At 33.5% G+C, this 19925-nt stretch overlaps 2 protein-coding genes and 1 pseudogene across 2 annotated transcripts; 1 reads left to right on the top strand and 2 right to left on the bottom strand.

Moving 5' to 3' along the window:
* Nucleotides 1-1166: 1166 nt before the first annotated feature.
* LOC140981031 (uncharacterized) lies at nt 1167-6086 on the bottom strand. The gene is made up of 4 exons (XM_073447245.1): nt 5361-6086; nt 2381-2971; nt 1663-1954; nt 1167-1456 (listed from the first exon to the last, which is right to left on the bottom strand). The coding sequence occupies exons 1-4, from the start codon at nt 5973-5975 to the stop codon at nt 1422-1424; spliced, it is 1533 nt and encodes a 510-aa protein (XP_073303346.1). The 5' UTR covers nt 5976-6086; the 3' UTR covers nt 1167-1421.
* A 4132-nt stretch (nt 6087-10218) lies between these two features.
* Nucleotides 10219-11931, bottom strand: LOC140981691 (putative late blight resistance protein homolog R1B-17; annotated as a pseudogene).
* A 5519-nt stretch (nt 11932-17450) lies between these two features.
* Nucleotides 17451-19797, top strand: LOC140981311 (LEAF RUST 10 DISEASE-RESISTANCE LOCUS RECEPTOR-LIKE PROTEIN KINASE-like 1.5). The gene has a single exon (XM_073447672.1). The coding sequence runs from the start codon at nt 17545-17547 to the stop codon at nt 19510-19512; it is 1968 nt and encodes a 655-aa protein (XP_073303773.1). The 5' UTR covers nt 17451-17544; the 3' UTR covers nt 19513-19797.
* Nucleotides 19798-19925: the final 128 nt, after the last annotated feature.

Genomic DNA, 19925 nt, shown 5'->3' with positions numbered 1-19925 from the left:
TATAAGGTTCAAATTTTATTATTAAAAAGGAGCATGGAAAATGATTAATTCATATTCATTTTTAAACAAAATAATCCATGTATAGCTATCTATATTATTATTATTATTATTATTATATTATTATTATTATTAAGTTTGAGACCCTTAGAGTAACTAATTTTTGATATCATGATCTGTTTTAATAATTATATATATTAATAAAATATTAAAACTTTAATGAAAGTCACATGTATGTTAGCGGATAGAGTTGTTTCTAAACATCGAGTTGTAGGTTTAATTCTTATTTTGGACTCTTTTTTTTACCTTTTTTCCTATTTAGTTTTTAAATTCATATATCAAAATTACGATATAATCTCTCATTATTTATTGTAATTATATTTTGATCATCGTTTAAATATAAACTAAATGAATTATAAAAAATATTGTACAAATACGTAACGTGTGTCAGTACACTAATTTAAATTATGTATATAGAATCATGAATTGACTAAATCCGAATCTATTTGTTTTTGGACATTTCTCATCAATTGTTTTCTTAATTATTTAAACGAGTAGGCTTTTTTCAGAAAATCTATAAAAATATTTATTTACACCAAAAGTGTGATTTTGGGATTTCTACTAATTGGGTTTCTCTTAATTAAAAAAAAAAAAAAAAAAAAAACTCTTTTCCAAAACTTAAAACTATAGTTTCAATATTTAAACTCGCTCTCGACCTTCGTTTATCTAATATTTCAAGTTCTAATTGGTATTCCAATTTGACATTTTCAACTAACATATATTATCAGTCTCTGTATTTAAATAATAAAAGTAGAACATCATAGTTCTACACAATGGTTTTGAAATTGAGTGCATAGTCACCGGGATTGAGCTCGAAATTATTAAGCTCGGTTCAAGCTTGCGAACCTGATCCGCAGCTGGCTGACGGTGTTCGCCAGTCAAGCTCAATTAAACTTAAGCCCCCCTATCCGGACCAAACCACTTCACAATCTTTAGAGGAAAGTGCATGTAGTGGCGTTCACGTTCTTTTGGCCAAAGAATAGTACTACACACTTGAGCGGAATACGATCATGCACTGGGCCAATACAGGGAGATTTGCCCCCGATGCAGGGTGAGTGTAATATTCTTACTGTATATCAACGTTCACGCTTAAGCGGAAAAGTCGACAATTAGCTAGCCACATATATTTTTCATGTGGTGCAACGCGTTAAATAGGCTAAGTATGCAGAGTTACAGCTATTTCGTAACCGGTTGAATCTATATATAACAAATACATAAGCATCGAACACATTTCCAGACAAAACAAAACAAACAAAAACGTTGCACTCTCTACCAAGCTAGCATATGTAGAATCAGGCCAGAGCAGGATGTACAGAAAACACACAATTATTTGAGCAAAATCGTTGGGATTTCTGAACTTTCTCCTACAACAGCACTTCTGATTTCGCCGAATCTTGAGCTACAGATATACACCAGAACAAGAAGAGAGTTAATAGCATTCTCAGCACAAGAAAATATAGGATCAGTTCACCAAACAACTTCAAATCAAGAAGACAAACGTTTCTCCAACTTCAATAATTAAGTTCAAATAAAGAATCACTCGTCCCAAATATTGCGCAATATAAATGTCAATAATTCATAAACTAATGCAGAATCAAAGATCACCTCGTGACGAAATCGGTACAACAACAACATGCATAGTTGCATTATTGGGTGGAAGCTGCAGACGAAGAGGATAAAGCTTCCCATTCAACGGGCTTCGAGTGCAAACCGTGATCCCTTCAAGCCCCAACTCAACCTCCAGCCTCGTCGTTAACTCGTGCACGCCATTTCCCTTGAATGAAACACGCAGCTCCTCGAACCCCTCATCCACTTCTCCATATTCATCAGCGAGGTGAAAATAAATCAATCTGCCATCACTCACCTTCGGTGGCGAACTAGCTAAAGAGTCATTTGACTGCGCCAAAGTACCAACAACTTCAGAATGAGATATTTCCCATCAAGATTCATTTTTTTTACCTTAGACTAAAACTATCATAAAATTTGGTTTTTGATAACATTTCCACATAAAGAAAACTTCCCTGTATTTTTTTAAAATCATACATATTTCCTCCATTTACGTACAAATCTATTTAACTCTTATTTATCGTCCTCTGAGATGTCAAAATAGCATAAAACTATTTAATGTAAAATTAATAGCGTTGTTTTTTTAAAAAAATGAGACACATTTCATCGTTTACAGGGACTTTTTTTTTTTTTTTACTCTTGATTTTAATAATATATTGGTTTTAAAATATAATTAATTTCATACGGGATCATGGGATTTGGTTAACTTGCACAATTTCTGATCGCATTTCAACTTTTATATAGAACGATTACGGACCTCTCGACCAGAAAAACTGGCAGACACGGGCGACAGCGTGGTGGAAGGCGAGCTGGTTTCTGAAGCGAAAGATTCTTCTTTACCCACCGGAGATTGCTCCACCATAATCTCCACCACATGAACCTCCCACTGAATCCATTCCTGGGTCGCCGTCCGATACGGAATATCATGTGTAACCGAATTCCTCCAGGGCGGAAAACCCCCATTCGCCCTCAAAAACTGCCCGTACCTAGTCTTCAACTTCACGGCGCCGTTCTCCTTGATCGGTTCCCACTCGACGGAGCTGTCGAGCCTGCTCGGACGTGTCTGGGTCACTTTCCGGCCAGTCATCCCGAGAAGAAACGCCTGATTCGACGCCGTCAAGTACTTGTTGTAGCAGCTCCTGAGCCGGATAATGTTATCCGAATTCTCGACAAACTCGACCGTCCATTTAGAAGACTTGGCGGCGCCGTTGCGATCTTGGGTGACGGATTCCTCGTCTTCCTCAGCCGCCAAGTACTTGTCATGGCAACTTCTCAGGCGGACCGTTTTCGCGTTCTGGAACAAGTCCATTGCTGGAGCTCGTTGCATTGAAAACTTCGAGCTAAGCTTCTGTGCAGAAAAAAAAAATTGAGTGAAGATGAATGATTGGCTTTTGATCGGTGAATAATTTGTCGAAGATGGAGAAGGTAAACGACAGGCAGGTACGGGGGGCCTCGTACAATAGGAACAAGGATAATTTATTGTCTGATTCTACGTATTCCCAACTAAAATTCGTTTCTATTTTATAATTCTCAACTCATTTTTCCTGAAAAAGTAAATGTGCTTCAATAAAAGAATCTAAAATCATCAAGAATTTGTTCGACGTGAGAAGTCACGGTTCTTTTTTTTCGCAATACACCGCAAATCTGAATTGACAAACTCAATCTTTAAAATGTTGGTAACCTAAATCAAACATATTTTTTACCGACTCGAATATCTCATAAAACATCATCAAGTTCGATCCGAGAAAATAAATTAACCAAATCAAATTCATCAAACAACTCAGAATATCTGAAATTTGACCCAGAATGAGAGTGAAGAATTGATGGATAAATCCTTGGAACGTCACATGATCATTATTTTTAAAAAAAAGAATTAAATAATAATAACTGTTAAAAAAATAAGGTTCAGCCAAAATATAGTGTTAGAAGAGCTCACTCAAACTACAACTATGAAACCGACTTTTAATAAATAGAATAGAATGCAATGTATAGCTCACCAAATTGGACTAGTTAGTTGTAGATTACCAATTCATATATTAAAAAGCAAAAAATAAAAATAAAAAAATTGTTGAATTAGCAACACGAATTTTTATCTCATATCATATTTTTTTCCATGATTTTTTTTGAATATTTATGCATGAATTTATTTTTTCTTTTATTTAAATTTGCATACACAAAAGTGAGATAGAATATTGAATTTTTATAAAGTTTATATTCATTTGGACCATATATATAAATGAAAATATAAAATAGAAATACTGAAGGTGACATTAATTCTGACCTAATTAGAATGATCCTGATACAATATTAAAATGAGCATGACTTGCACGAAAACATAAATGAGCTAAAATGGCCACCAAGGCATACATAGATATCAATGGAAAAATTATTTAATGCAAATAATATTTATTTCTCCACCCCCAATCTTTAATTATTATTTTTTTGGAAGCTCCAATCTATATATTTTGATGACTCACGTGATACATGCAAAAACTTGTGTGAGACGTCTCAAAAGTCGTATTTTATGAGACGTATCTTTTATTTGGGTCATCCATGAAAAAATATTACTTTTTATGTTAACAGTATTATTTTTTATTGTGAATATCGGTATGGTTGACTCGTTTCACAGATAAAAATTAACGAGACTGTCTCACAAGAGATCTACTCATATTTTTTATGTATGTTTATGCAATTAATATATACACACACACACGTATATGAAAGAAAAATTATATTTTTGGTCATGTAATATGAATGTTTTCATTATTGGTCTTGTTATATGTCAATTCACAATTTTAGTTCAATAATTTTTATTTTTCAATTTTATTTGTTTTTCACCAAAGTGCTAATATGACGTTAGAGATGTCAGTAACTTTTCAGCATCATTTCAACGATTTTGATGTCAAGTCATCATTTTCTGATGTCATAGTAGTACACTAGTGAAAATGTCTAAAATTAAAAAAATAAATACAAATCAGCCTGAAATCGTGAATCATCTCATAGCATGACCTGAAAAACGTATAAATATCCAAGGAATCTCATTGGATTACACTTTTATAGTGTAAACCCGTGTCCACTAATTTCTACAGGGCACAAGAGAAAATACACATCGTCTTATCTTCGATTAAAAAAAAATGAGGTCATTTTCATGCAAAGCCGTGTGACACTCTTCGTTTCCCATTTGTTTTTGTTTCATATAATGTATGTATATAACATATTGTTGTGGTTTCCAATGATAAATGAATACGTGTGAAAAGTTTGGTAACAAACGTTGGTGGAAAAGTTAATTTTATTTGTCCTAATAAAGTCATTTTTGGAGTCTCTCTACTTTGTTCTTAATCTCTTCATATATTTTTTACCCTTCTATAATTAATATTTGTTTTTTTATATACATATATTTTGAAATATATGCCATTCCTTTTATTAATTTTTTAATATTTAAATTGATAAATAAAACAATATGATGCATATATTTTATGTGACGCAAAGAGTGAGTGGTCTTAGTTACTAATTTTTTGAATTGAAATAAAAAAAAAATTTAGTATGTGTATTTTTGTTTCTTAGCATGTTTAATTGATTTACTTGATTAATTACGATAATTATACTAATGATTTCCCATAACTTTATCTCTTTATTTGTGTAATTAACAGTAATTAAGGAAAATCATAATTTTGTTGGTAATTAAAAAATAAATAAATTTCCAAACAAATCGACTTTATTTGAGTAAACAAACGTACCTTCTTCATGGAAAATCTAGGCGAAGGTGAGGCCGAATCGGACAGCCCGGACCGCACAGAAACCGGCGAGTCGAACCCTAGCTCCAGACCGGCGATCTCATCGGAAACAGACGAAAAGCTCGAAACCATCGACCAGTAATCCACCACGGCCTCGTCCTCCGGCACCTCTACCACCTCCACGTCCCACATGACCCAATCATGCGTCGCAGCCGCATGAGGGTTGTCGTGTGTCACCGAATTCCTCCACGGCGGCGTCCCGCCGTTAGCCCTCAAGCACGTGCCCCCAAAAGCCCGCAGCTTCACCTGGAACCCATCTCTGATCGGCTGCCACTCGATGGTCAAATCTTTCTCGGGATTCTCCGGCGAAGTCTGCAAGACTTTGTGCCCCGTCATGCCCAGTAGAAAGTGGTCGCTCGAGGCGGTGAGGTAGCGGTTAAAGCAGCTCTTCAGGCGGACGACGTAGCTGTTTCCGTCGACGAGCTCCACCAGCCACCGGGCTCTCCTGGCGTCGCCGATTCTGCTCTGCCGCGTGGAGACTTGGTCATCGTCTGCGGCCAAGTACTTATTCAAGTGGCTCCTTAATCTTACCGCCTTCGCCTCCTTGAAGAATTCCATTAACAAGAAGCTATGCGTAAAGGTGTGTGGGTAATTGGATTAATTTTGCATGCAATTTCGAAATATATTGTAAATTAAGGGGTCCGAAAGGGATTATCTGTCTATGGCCTTTGGATTTTATTGAAATTGAATGAATAAATAAAGGCCATTTTTTTATATTATCTCATATGAATCTTCTTATTAATTAATTAAATATGTGAAATAACTCAATTCGATGTATTTTAAATATAAAAAAATATAAGACGAGTTTATTTAGAAATTCATTTCACAAAATTGATTCGTGACATAATTTCAAAAAAATTTATTTTTTCTTTTTCTAGAATTTTCGTGACTTCGGAATTAAGTTGTGAGATGGTTGAATTAAAGGGTTGACGTATAAAAATGAAATTTCTAGGTGGTATCACATTTAATGAAAATATTTAATTAATTATCGTGTGATCTGGGACTAGTATTGTGCAAAAATATCAATTCTTTTTCTAATTCTTTTTTATGTTCTAAAAAAATTACTTCTTTTTATAGATTTATTTAAATAAAAGAGTGTCCATTTTTACAAAAGTAACTGTTACAAGTTCAACCAACGCTTAAATTAACTTTTTTCGTGACTTTAGATTTATAAAATGATATCATATTTTATCAATTATAAGTATAGGATAATTAGATTGTGCTACACAATTAAAAAAAAAAAATCGTACATCATGCGCACATATAAATACGCACTCACATTTATTATAAATATTTTCTATCATTTCATGTTTGCTATAGTTGTAATCTCCGGTATATGTCACACAACAATTTGTTACATATAGATATCCATTCATAAGTAGTTTTTTGTACAACGGTCTCACTAATATATCTCTATGATATAGGTCGATCTGATTTATACATATATTACAAAGTAATATTTTTGACATAAAAAATATACTTTTACATAAGTTGTGTCGGATAGAAAATATGTATCACAAAATTGATTGTGAAATGGTCTAATAGGAGTGTGCGTGGATTCCAAATCACTCATATACAATTTACAAAAATCATAGAGCATTTTAAATGGTAAACAATATGAACAGTCACATAAAATAGGTATGAATAGTGATTATTCATAGCAAACATAATGTGGGGGCAAAAACTTGTGTGAGACGGTCTCACGGGTCGTATTTTATGAGACGAATCTCTTATTTAAGTCATCCATGAAAATGTATTACTTTTTATGCTAAGAGTATTACTTTTTATTGTGAGTATCGGTAGAGTTGACTCATCTAACAGATAAAGATTCGTGAGACCGTCTTACAAAAGACCTCCACTAACGTGGAAAGTGAGGTAAAGTAAATCTCGTGTGATTTTATTTTTATTTTATTTTTATTTTTATTTTTGAATATGTTCCCGTGTGATTTTTAGTCCTCAAAAAGTGTGGTTGTTATTTTCACTTCCGTAGGACCAATGGAATGTATTCAGAACCAATCATAGTGCAATCGAATAATAATGGGGTTAATTTTTTTAAATGACAATGGAGTTGATCATTCTGGGATAGACAAAAGGAAAAATAATCCATTCAAGCAAAGTGTCTCTCTCGATTTTTCATATATATATTTTTTTTAAAAAAAATTCAGTTGTTACGATATACTTCATCAAAAATAAAAATTGTTACAATATACTACTGCATAATCAAAATTGAGTAGATCTCTTGTGAGACAATCTCACGAATCTTTATCTGTGAGACGGGTCAACCCTATCGATATTCACAATAAAAAGTAATACTATTAGCAANGTGAGACGGGTCAACCTTATCGATATTCACAATAAAAAGTAATACTATTAGCAAAAAAAGTAATATTTTTTCATGGATGACCCAAATAAGAAATCCGTCTCACAAAATACGACCCGTGTGACCGTCTCACACAAGTTTTTGCCATCAAAATTTAGGTCGAGTGCGATATTGGTTTTTTCACATTTTATTAATTTTTATGTCTAGAGCTAATATAACATATGTAAGGTATAGATTTCCACACTCGAAACACATGTAATAATTTATAAGCTTAGTCGATTTTTTTTATAAAAAAAAAACATTGGATGAAACCATACTAACTTTGTTAAACTTTCCAACATAAAATTAGTTTAAAAGACTAAATACCCAATATCATCAATTGAAGCTTACTGAGAAAATAATCAAATCTCCAAGTTCTACTAATTGACGTCTCAAATTATCCTATTCCTTTACAATCTCCCTCACCTCACATATTATATGTATTCGTGCTCATCTTCTGGACTATCATCTAAAGACAAAATTATTCAGAACACTCCTGCATCCAACCATTAATTCGACATCAAGGATATGACAAAAGCTCTCATAACAATAAATAATCAATACACACATCGACAGAATGCCAGAATTCAGACAGAAACAGAATAACATAATATCTATCATGTAACACGTTGACCATTGAGAAGTAAAGGGTGACTCACATTCACGTTGTACACGCAGTACGTTGACTTGTAGGAAACAAGAGGTAACTCACGCATATCATAGCACATGTAGCACTTTGATATGCCGGAAACAAGGGGTGACTCACATGGTAGACAGAACAGACATAATTAGACATAACAGAAACATATATATATGCATCTAGGGGTAAGAAAAATATCAAATCTTCGATATACCGAGATTATCATACAGATAAATACCGAATTTTCGGTATACTGAATATTTTAGTACAATACGGTAACGGTATGAAATTTGAAAATTTCGGTATATACTGGAATATCTAAATAATATATAAAACTTTTAAAATGTATAATATTTTAAACAACAAATTTATAAAATTTTGAAAATATAAGTTTTTCGGTATAAAACAGTATATCTCGATACCGTACCGAAATCTCGATATACCGCATAATTCCGGTATAATCGGTATGGTAGTTATATGTATTGAAATTTTCAGGATAGCGATTCATCGATATAAAATTTTCTTATATCGTAATTTTCGGTACGGTATACAATTTTGGTACGGTACAATATAGTATACCATCCCTAGTTCCTCATTTTGGAACTTTTGTGAAATATGCGAGTAAGGAGTGTACAAACTTGAAATCTTTAGGTTAGTTGTCATCATTTAATCAAAAACCTTGAGAAATATCGGATCTATGAACCAAAGTTATTGTAATTAAACAATGATCCTAATAAAAATCTTAACTTAATTATGCCTCAAATTCTTTATTTCTACACGACGATTATCAATTTTATTTTATTTTTTCTATTTTTCCTTATGTATAAGAAATTTAAAACTCATCTTAGACAACCAAAACCACTTGGCTTCAAACAAAATCAAATTTAATAAATATCTCGAAATATCATATCCAAAGAATAGTTAATTAATTATTCATAACTCACACCTAAATGTTTCGTAGCAGCAGAAGGCATGAAATTCATTATTTTCTTTTACAAGAAGTGAAGTACTGTAACATTCCAAAGTATAAATCATATTAGCAAATTTTTAATCTAAAACCATATTTAGTAAATCAAATCTAAAATTAAATAATTTTTTTTACAAAGCTAACAAAACACTCACGCATAATTCAAAAATCGTTAAACAATTATCCCTTGATTGTATCTCATAATTAAACTATCTTAATTAAACCAAATCGAATTCGATAAAGGTATATATTGAATCTAAATCTAAAATAAGCGACATCAAGAATTCGAAGAAAACTAACCTTTAAGATGTTAAATAAAACATGTAGATTTTTTTCCTCGTTTCTTCTCCTAGTTTCTATTAAACGGCTCGGAAAGGGATTGGGAGGTGGAGATTTTAATGTGTAGAAAGAGTTTTATATAATCAATATGTATTTTTGGGAAGTATCATCAAGCTAAAGTCCAAACACAAGAAAATAAGAAAACGAGTTAACTTAAACATTAACTATATTTATATAAAAGATCACATTATTAATTATAGGATACTATCAAAATTATTTTTATGCATTATATCTGTTTTATATTATTATTCAAAATTAAACTTATATTGTTTAACATAACTATATCACTAAAGTATTTTTTTAAAAATGCTTAGCTATTATTTTTAGTGTTAAGTCAGTATAATCAATCCAACCTCCGATATATGAGCATGTAATCTTTTTGTTCTCTGTAGGTACCGTAAAACTCTTTTGGATCTTTTCATTGTTTCACTCCTGGATTACTTAAATGTCGTCCCAACATTCTTGTCACCTACGCAATATTTGGACGTGTACAAACCTAAGCATACATCAGGCTCCCCACTACAGATGCATAGCGAATTTTCTGCATTTCATTTTCCTTAAATTCATTCTTGGGACATTGTTTGCGGCTAAATTTGTCTCCTTTAACCACAAAGATATCCGTTGGTTTACAGTCTTGCATCTTATGTCGCTTGATAACTTTTTCGATATAGTTTTTCTGTGATGATCTAAGAATATCCCGAGAACAATCTCGATATATCTGGATACCTAGTACAAAAGATGCATCCCTGGCAGAATGTGATGCCGATTTGCTGACACAGTCTAACTCCAATTTTTGGAGGCTGTCAGCAAGACCAATCGGAATTGCTTCAAGCTTCTCACAATTCCTAAGTACGAGGCATTTAAGCTGCGGAAAATGATGATCCAAAGCCAACCAATCAACCAAATCTGTACGTTCAATGTAAATGATTTTGTAATGACAAAACCACCATCAGCTGTCTCCCATCTCATTCCCACAAAGGCTCAATTTTTTAACTTTAGGACCTCAAGAGCATCCAACATTCCCAATGTGAACTTGTGTGTCTAGTCCAGTACAAGCTAGTGGCGTATAATGTGAGTCTCCTCAATTTCGGTGGGAATCTGTATGGCTTTGGAAGGCAGGGTAATTGGCTTCCATAAGGAGGAAACATATCATTCACTAACTTCAATTTATCAAGATTCACCAATTTTTCCAAGCCTTCGGTGTCAATAAATGTGACCATACGACGACGGACACCCAATTTCTTTAGGCCACAAGCCCTGTCAAAAAAATCTTCTGTGCAGCTTTGCGGTGAGATTTCACCTAGTGTTTGAAGTTTTTGTCCTCCAGTTTTTCCCTTTTTCAGCAGAGTGGATGATGCATTTTTTTTTAGTTGTCTCAGTTCGATCATCTTCCATATATTAGCATTGATATCAAGAGTAGGTGATGTTGTACCAACGATGAGAGTCTGCAGGTTACAAAGTTTGTTAATAATCTTGGGAAGGACCTCAAAATCGCTAGATTGAACAAGATATCTCAAATGAATGAGATGCGCAAGGTCACTTGGAAATTTAGTGAATTTGATACTTTCGCCTTCCAAGTCCCTGAGTAATTTGAATGCTATAGGGATGAAGGATATGTCTTCAGGAAGCAATGTGATCTCTTTCTTAGAGAAACACAAAAATGAGCGAGCACGTCGACCAAAAGGAAAGCTTAAAACATTAGAACGTATACAAAGACGGCGTAACTTGTCGAACTTATAAAGTGAAGGCTCGAAAATTCCACCACTTGCCATTTTCATTTCTTGGAAAAAGTTTTCATTCATTTTTCCAGCTTCATTTTGGCAGAATTCACGCAGTTTGTCATGAATGAGACACGTTTTGATTTTACATCAGGCCTCACTTTAGCTACCATTACCAGATTTCTACTGATAAGATCTTCTAAATATTCCTTCGCAGTTTCCTCCAAGCTTATCCTATGTTTTGACTGAACGAATCCCTCTGCGATCCACATGAGAATCAATTTCTGAATAGGGATCTCAAAATCTTCAGGAAACATCCCGAAATATAGAAAACAGGGTCTTAAGTAAAAAGGCAATGTGTTGTAAGTCAATGAAAAAATCCTTTCCACTTGATCATCCAAATCTTCAATCAGATAGACAAAATCCAAATCTTCAATCAGAAAACTCCAGGTATCGAAGCACATTTGCATTGATGTGTAAAATACGGCTAATTGGTGCGGCACTCACAAATCCACACGAGTAAAAAATTGCACGATAGCTATCTGCCAGAAAATCCTTAGCATAAAATGTGATCAAGATTTTACCTCTGTTGTCGGTTATTAGAAGAAATTTCAGTACATCATGATCATTCTTGCAATAGATGTCAAACTGGTAATAAATGCATGCGGAGTTCTGAATTCTTTAAATATTGCAACAGTTTCATCACCCTTATAAAAGTAAAACAAGGCATAAAACCCTCTGTGTAAAATAAACGATCAATTATAACCCTATATTTTTTAAAAACTTAGCATAAAACCCTCTTATTTTTTTTATTGGCAAAAACTTATGTGAGACGGTCTCACGGGTCGTATTTGTGAGACGGATCTATTATTTGGGTCATCCATAAAAAAGTATTACTTTTTATGCTAAGAGTATTACTTTTTATTGTGAATATAGGTAGGGTTGACCCGTCTCACAGATTAAGATCCGTGAGGCCGTCTCCACTCTTTTTTATTTGTACGTGCATAGGCCAGATATGCAAGTATCCTTGTTTTTTTATGAGTTTAAGATAATATATTTTCGAAAATACCCCTAAGCTTATGAATGAAAAAAACAATCACATGAAACAACTATAATTATAGTTGAAACTATGGGGTGATTTAGTTGAAGCCAATGATTTTCATGTTATATTTTGTCTTGTAATATGTATGTTATTCATCTCATCAGCACTCTAATAAAAAAGGCAGAATTATAGTAATTCACCATCCATCGATGATGGGAGAATTATGTCAACATGCCATCGCTCATTTGGCATATGCAGATGACATCATTCTCTTTACTTGTCGCTAGCTATTTTGATGGACTAGAAAGGCAGGACTTGAAGATTAATTCTCTCCAGTCAGGACATTGGTAGACACACATGACTTGAGACAGTGGATTCATTGCGGCGTCTATCTACGCGCTACGGATCTTTGTTCATGTACTGTCGAGTATACTGATTCACCTCTGATCAAACATCTTCGGAGTATACGTGATGATATGGCACAGGCTACGAGTTTGATACATCAAACGACAAATCTTGGGACAAAGTTCCTGTCTGGTTATGGATCTGGTCTCTCATGAAGACAAGCAGGAGTACTTTCTATCAAAATTTTAATGGAACAGAGCACAAGCAAACAACCAGGCGAAGAGGATTTGATACTCATACAAGTCTACAGCTACAGATAAAAACAAGATATGTTTTTATCAGTGGTGTCCAGATGAAGTTTGCTAGGCACTTTCTTTTAATTGTATCGCCAGTACGTCTCATTATTTTATCATGAAACTTATCAAAGTTTTGTTTCATAAGGTAATTTTTATTTTTTTTGTCCTTTTTTTCTTTTTCTCAAAACAACATAAATCAATCGAATATGGTTTATTTGATATCGATTCTCTTCTACATGACATTTGTAACGAAAATAAAGCTCATATTAGTCACATTAAAATTCATGTGAAAATAAAACATAAAAATAAAGCAAAACGAGCAACGATACTTCAAAATGGGAGGAAGAAGTTTTTTGTTCACCTATATTTTAATGTATGTGGTTGTAAATTTATTCTTGTAGCGTGAACCACACATGAGAAATCAGTGTCAAATAAACAATATTCGATGAATTTAATGTTTTCGGACAAAAAAAGGACCAAAACCAAAAAAGAATCCAAATTAATGTATGAAAATCAAACATTGGCAAGTAACAGACTAAAACTCAAAACATATCAACTTACAAACTTAAATTTCAATTTTCCCTAAAATTTAACATAGAAGCTTAGCTATTGTCCATCGTCTAACAATGAATAAATGTGTTAAAACCATTGGTAAATAAGTAGAAAATATTATGTCTTTCCATAAAAATTGATTAGTAAAGCTCAGTTTGTGATGCATTTTAAAATAATTTCAAGAGACCTTAATAGTAGGAGACGTCGTTGTCTGTATTTTTTGATTAATTGTAACATAAAATCATTCCTTTAAATACTTTCAAAATTCCAAATGCTCCACCGAAACACAATCTTTAAGAAAGCTCAAATGAATGAATGGAGTTTGTTGTTCCATGGAATTTTAGTTTTGCTTTTTCTTTCTTTTAATAAAGAATTAGTTTTTTAATAAATATAATATGAAGTCATTTAAAATTTTTTCCCTTAAATAATCTTTCCAATCCAAAATTTTCAATCCGAACACAACCTTAGAGAAAGCACCAATGAGTGAATGAAGTTTTGCATTTAAATTTTTTTTTTTTTTTGATAAATTGTTGCATGGAATTTTATTTTTGCATTTATTTTTAAAATTTAAAAAATATTAGTTTTTCTTTATAATCATTATGGTTTGGTTTTGATATTACCATCACATTAAAAAGGATGCCTCACTTACATTCACAATAATGTCAAAAAAATAACTTTATAAGATTCCTATAATTCTTGGGTAACTTTCTTTGGCACTCGGATTCGATTCAATCATACAATAATTCGAATCATAAATGAAAATGTACGTAGCCATAATAAGCGTAAACCAAATTATTTAATATTAATTCCGTTGCACTATATTTCGGAATTAAATTTATTATTTATGCTCATAATTTTTGTCGTGTGGAATTATTTATTTCATTTAATAATATAATATAAATTAGATAAGTACTTTAGGAGCTTTTTAAATGCATAGTAAATGTGGAATGAAAAATGTCTCACGTTGAAAAATAATCTTAGCATGAGTGAGTTTATATTGAGTTATACTTTGTAAATGTGTATGAATGATTGATCAATAGATTCTCTCTGAATGATAGTTTGTTGATTAAATAATTGGTGGTCAATAGGTTCCCTATGTGCTCATGTGGAATGATAGCTTGCTTATTGATATTGTATAAATGTCGAGCGCGACTTGATAGCGTCGAATGTTGGTGAACAACTTTTTTTGGCCATTCGGATGTCTAATCTGTGACTGTTCGTATGGAACTTAAGTACCTATATAAATAGACAACCTCGAGTCTTCCAAGCAAATCACACTCAAATCACTTTCAAATCTTTTCTTGTCAATACTCCTGATGCTATGCTCTAATTCGTGATAAAGTTCACGTATTTGTTCAGTTTTCGCCGTAGTACCTTCATACTAGGTTAGTGCTAGTTGTTTCGTTGTATCTTGGGAAACAACCGTTCAACTTTCTTTAGTGTTTTAGTTTTGACAGTTATATTTTCTCACAACATTATATATTGGTTTTTGTTCGGATTTCCGTATCTTTTAAAATTTTACAGTACTTTATTTCTTTTTAGAAAACTACAATTATTGTTTAACGTATAGTTCAACATATTATGAGCGTTTTTAATGACAACCGTTGTTTCAAAAACTTCAACTTCAAATATTTGGATCAATCATCACTATTTAATATAGAACGGATCGGTAATATCCAGTGTTCTAAAAAGCCAGCTTAAGCCTCGCTTAAGCGCGCTTAAGCTTGAAGCTCGGCAAAAACGCCCCGCTTCGAAGAAAGCGGAAAAACTGTAGTTTGACCGAATTAAACATAATTAAGGTGTTTAATTAAGCGTGCTTAAGCACAATTAATCGCATCTATTTATTTTTAAATTTTTTTATTTTGAAGGTATGTCTTTTTATTTTAAAATAATAAATTAGGTTTATAATTTAGATGTTTTTTTTAATTTTAATTATGATTAAGCGTGTCTGATAATGATTTGATTTTATAAATATGAGAATTAATGCATCAGACTTAAATTTATCATATTTATGTATTATTTTATCTATTTATTGGTTTGAGATAATTACAATTACACTAAAGATAAAAAACGTTTTTTCACGCTTAAGCCTGTGTTAATCTCGCTTAAGCTTGAAAAGCTTGGAGCTTGACATCCGCGCTTCGGGACGCTTCACGCTTTTTAGAACCTTGGTAATATCCCAACTGTAATAACCAACATAAAAATATAATCTATTTGCAGACCTAATTTGAAGTAAAACAAAAATATCGCAAACAAAGTGTCAATTGCATATCATTTTATTCATTTTAAAATAACTCCCACATCACTGGTTAAAAAAAAAAGGTTTGCTTTGTTGGAGTGCACTATAATTTATTAGATAGAAAAGTTCTCTTTAATTTAAACCCTTATATTAAAAAACTTTGCTAATGATGAATTTTATACCAAATTATACTTAATTATTTTATTTAGCATTCCTTATTTTAAAAAATATATATTATCGTAAATTTATCAATACACAAATCTATTTGAATTTATTTAAATTTTGACCAAATTCAAACTCATCATAAAAATCAAAATCATATAAAAATAATCCACATAATTTTTTTTAATTTTAATTAATATTTTTTTTAAAAAAATACACTAAAGTTTTTTATACTAATAATTAATATTATCCTATACTCACAAACGATTAGATTCGTGAACTATCATATTCATTTTTCCACACATAATCTGATAATAGTATGTAATTAAAAAAAAGTATGATTCTTGTGAGAGCATCTCACGAATCTTTATCTGTGAGACGGGTCAACCCTACCGATATTTACAATTAAAAGTAATATTCTTAGCATAAAAAATAATATTTTTTCATGAATGACCTTAATAAGAAATTCATCTCACAAAATATGATCCGTGAGACTGTTTCACACAAATTTTTGTATTAAAAAAAAAATGGCAACGAGCCATCAATTACGGTGTAAAATTTTTTTCCCACTTTTCTTTAGAAAAAAATTTGTAGAAAAGTTGACCAAATGTCCACTCATAGGCTTTTGTCCTCATCCCTTTCTCTTCACGTGAGTATGAAATCCTCGAGACCCGGAAGTCCTCCTAAATTATACCATAGTTTTTGGTGTTAATCCAATTTTATTATTATTTATTAATATAATCCCAAACCTTAAAATTGGTATACTTAATATATAGTGGTAAAAGATGTATATGTGTTGTATGTGTTATTATTATTTTTAATTTGATCAAATAATATTAAAAAATTAAAATGAAATTATTTTCAATTTAAAAGATTTGTTCAATTTAAAAGGGAAATTTTGTTTAGATTTTGTTCTATGTAAAATATGAAGTGATTTGAGGTGGTTTTTAGTAATGTAAGAAGAGTAATTATGAAATTAAATATTTTGGTGTTCAAGTTAGTTATTATAAAGGTCTCATACTTAATAATATAGAAGTATAGATAACATTAAAAAAAGCCGACTACTTAACCGAAAAAGTCTTTATATATCGTATTTGTACACATTTGAAATTTGGAGTTTTAATGTGTCTATTATGTGTGATATGTACTTAACAAAACACAGAAGAAATTAAAACCATGTCTTATATCAGTTCATTTGCGCAAATGAACTGATATAAATCTCTTTTAGAACAAAAATATCGTTGGATATATATATATATATATATATATATAAAATAAAGATATAAATAATGCTTTATTAGGTTTTATGTCACTAACATATAATAATAATAATAATAATAAATTATAAATAAAAGACCTCAGCTTCTGCTACCACAACCTTGCAAGTCCATGAGAAATACATCAAGAAGATTGGATCTTTCCATTTCTACTTGATGAGTATAATACTACCTCCAACTCTGCCACCACCATGCCGCCGCCTTCCCCGTATTCCTCCGCCCTCGAGCCCCCCACTTTCATCTTTCTTGCAGTATTCCTTACGTTGTTGACCAGCCTAGCAACATCCCACCCTTGCTCAACTCTGCCAGCCAAAACCCATACCTTGTGCCCACCTTTCACCACTGCACCGCCATTTCCGTTCTCATTCTCCGCCGGCTGCGGTCACCCTTCCTTCCGAATCTACTGCTCACCGCCGTCGCGCGCCACCATTTCAATAAACAAACTATCATTCTCAGTCCTCCAATTTGAGCTCAACTCAACCTCTCTCACAATCTCCCCCAATCTACTCCCCCTGCCAGCACCCCACCTCAATAATTGCTCTTCCGCTCAAATCATTTCCGCTCTCAACAGATCCATTTCATTTTCCGGGTCAATATTTCGGGTCTCGGATTCTTCGTGCTCCCGAGTTTCCGCTCTGAAACCATGCCCGCCTCCAAATCTACCCAACTGTAGCCGGTGTTCTTGGGAATGTAAGCTTATTAAAAATCCTTTGTATCTTATACACGACTGCGGCGGCTCCTCCGGCCGCCACCGCGAAGATTTTCAACCGATATGCCAGGTTGATGTTCTTGGAGTTATGGACAGTATATTGAAATTTGGGATTGAAATAGAATGGGACGAAGATCAAGATTCTTACTTTGGGAGCTGCAAATCTTGCAGACTCAGAAATGGAATCTGTGGGTTTAATTCATCAGATCCCAATAAATCATTCGTTTGTTTTCCGTCTCAAACCACAATCGAGCAGCAAAGCCCGAATAGGGTTGCCATTTTGTCCATTATTTTCTTGTTTGTTTGTTCTTTGATTGCTCTCTCAGTCATTATTGTGATATTCGGGTCGAGAAGAAAAGCTCTGAAGAATGCAGAAGAAGATCCCACGATTATTTTCCTTCGGCGGCACCGGTCCGCCAGTCTACTTCCGCCTGTATTCACCTTCGAAGAGCTCGACTCTGCCACCAATTGTTTCGACCCAAAACGGAAAATTGGCGATGGAGGATTCGGTTCAGTGTACTTAGGCCAGCTCCAAGATGGTAGATTAGTTGCGGTGAAACACCTCCACAAGCAAAACTCGGCCGCAGACGGTGGAGCTAAAGGGTTCGCCACAAAGTCATTTTGCAATGAGATCTTGATATTGTCATCGATACACCATCCAAATTTGGTTAAACTTCATGGGTATTGCAGTGATCCAAGAGGCCTAATCCTGGTGTATGATTATGTACCGAATGGCACTCTAGCTGAACATCTTCATGGAAAGAAGAGTATATACAGAAAAGGGGCGTTAACATGGAATGCTAGAATCGATATTGCAGTCCAGACGGCCATGGCCATTGAGTATCTGCACTTCTCAGTAGTCCCCCCTGTAGTTCACAGAGACATAACCACATCAAACATATTTATAGAGAAAGACATGAGAGTGAAATTGGGGGACTTCGGGTTGTCGAGACTTTTAGTGTGCTCTGAAACAGCTCTCTCTTCGGATAACTCATCCGAAGGTGTTTGGACGGGGCCTCAGGGCACTCCAGGGTATCTGGATCCCGATTATTATAGGTCGTTCAGGTTGAACGAGAAGAGCGATATATATAGCTTCGGAGTCGTGTTGTTAGAATTGATAACAGGGATGAGAGCCGTTGATGAAAAGAGGGAGAAGAGGGAGATGACATTGGTTGACATGGCAGTACCAAGAATCCAAATGGGGCTGTTGCATCAAGTGGTGGATCCTGTTTTAGTTGTGGATGGGGAAGCCATGGAGGGAGTTAACTCGGTGGTAGAGCTTGCATTCCGTTGTGTTGCGGCTGATAAAGATGATAGGCCAGACGCCAGGGACGTGGAGGCTGAGCTGAGAAGGATAAAGGGTCGTGGACGAGGCAGTGGTGGTGTTCTGAAGTGTTCAAATTCGAGTAATGTGGTCGTTCCTGATGAGTTCGTCGGGCTAATGGTTTGAACAGAATCTTGTGAACATGGGATTGCTTGGTTCAATTTATGTTGTGGAATTCACCACCAAGTCGTGCACACAATCGCACTCGGACCTTTCGATGTTTCATTTGCCATTTGTCACTAGATTTATCAAACATAGTCTTGAGACCAGATAGGGGTGAACTATTGTGGTCCGAAGGGATGATTTGTTGAACATTGTTAGACTATGTGACAGAACACACGTTGTAGGAAACTTATATGGATGATTTGATTGGTTTTTGCTTCAATTCAATCGAGCTTTCTCCCATTACATTTAAAAATGACTTTTTCATTTGCACGCATATGCAAATATTTCGAAGCTTCATTTTTGGTTTAGACTCTAGAAAATGATGGAATACGCAAGATTGTAAATTTGTTAGTTTCATCAATTATTGTAAAATC

The sequence above is a fragment of the Primulina huaijiensis genome, chromosome 7, assembly GCF_012295235.1.
Source record: "Primulina huaijiensis isolate GDHJ02 chromosome 7, ASM1229523v2, whole genome shotgun sequence".
NCBI lineage: Eukaryota > Viridiplantae > Streptophyta > Magnoliopsida > Lamiales > Gesneriaceae > Primulina > Primulina huaijiensis.
The sequence above is the reverse complement of the archived record's forward strand: the minus strand, read 5'-3'. Positions and strand labels throughout refer to the sequence as shown.

Excerpts from the sequence above, each read along its gene's own strand:
- LOC140981311 (XM_073447672.1), top strand. The coding sequence starts at position 17,545 with ATGCCGCCGCCTTCCCCGTATTCCTCCGCCCTCGAGCCCCCCACTTTC.
- LOC140981031 (XM_073447245.1), bottom strand. The coding sequence starts at position 5,975 with ATGGAATTCTTCAAGGAGGCGAAGGCGGTAAGATTAAGGAGCCACTTG. Across the intron at positions 2,972-5,360 it reads CTAGATTTTCCATGAAGAAG|AAGCTTAGCTCGAAGTTTTC; the intron begins GTACGTTTGTTT and ends TTTTCTGCACAG. Across the intron at positions 1,457-1,662 it reads TGTACCGATTTCGTCACGAG|CTCAAGATTCGGCGAAATCA; the intron begins GTGATCTTTGAT and ends GTATATCTGTAG.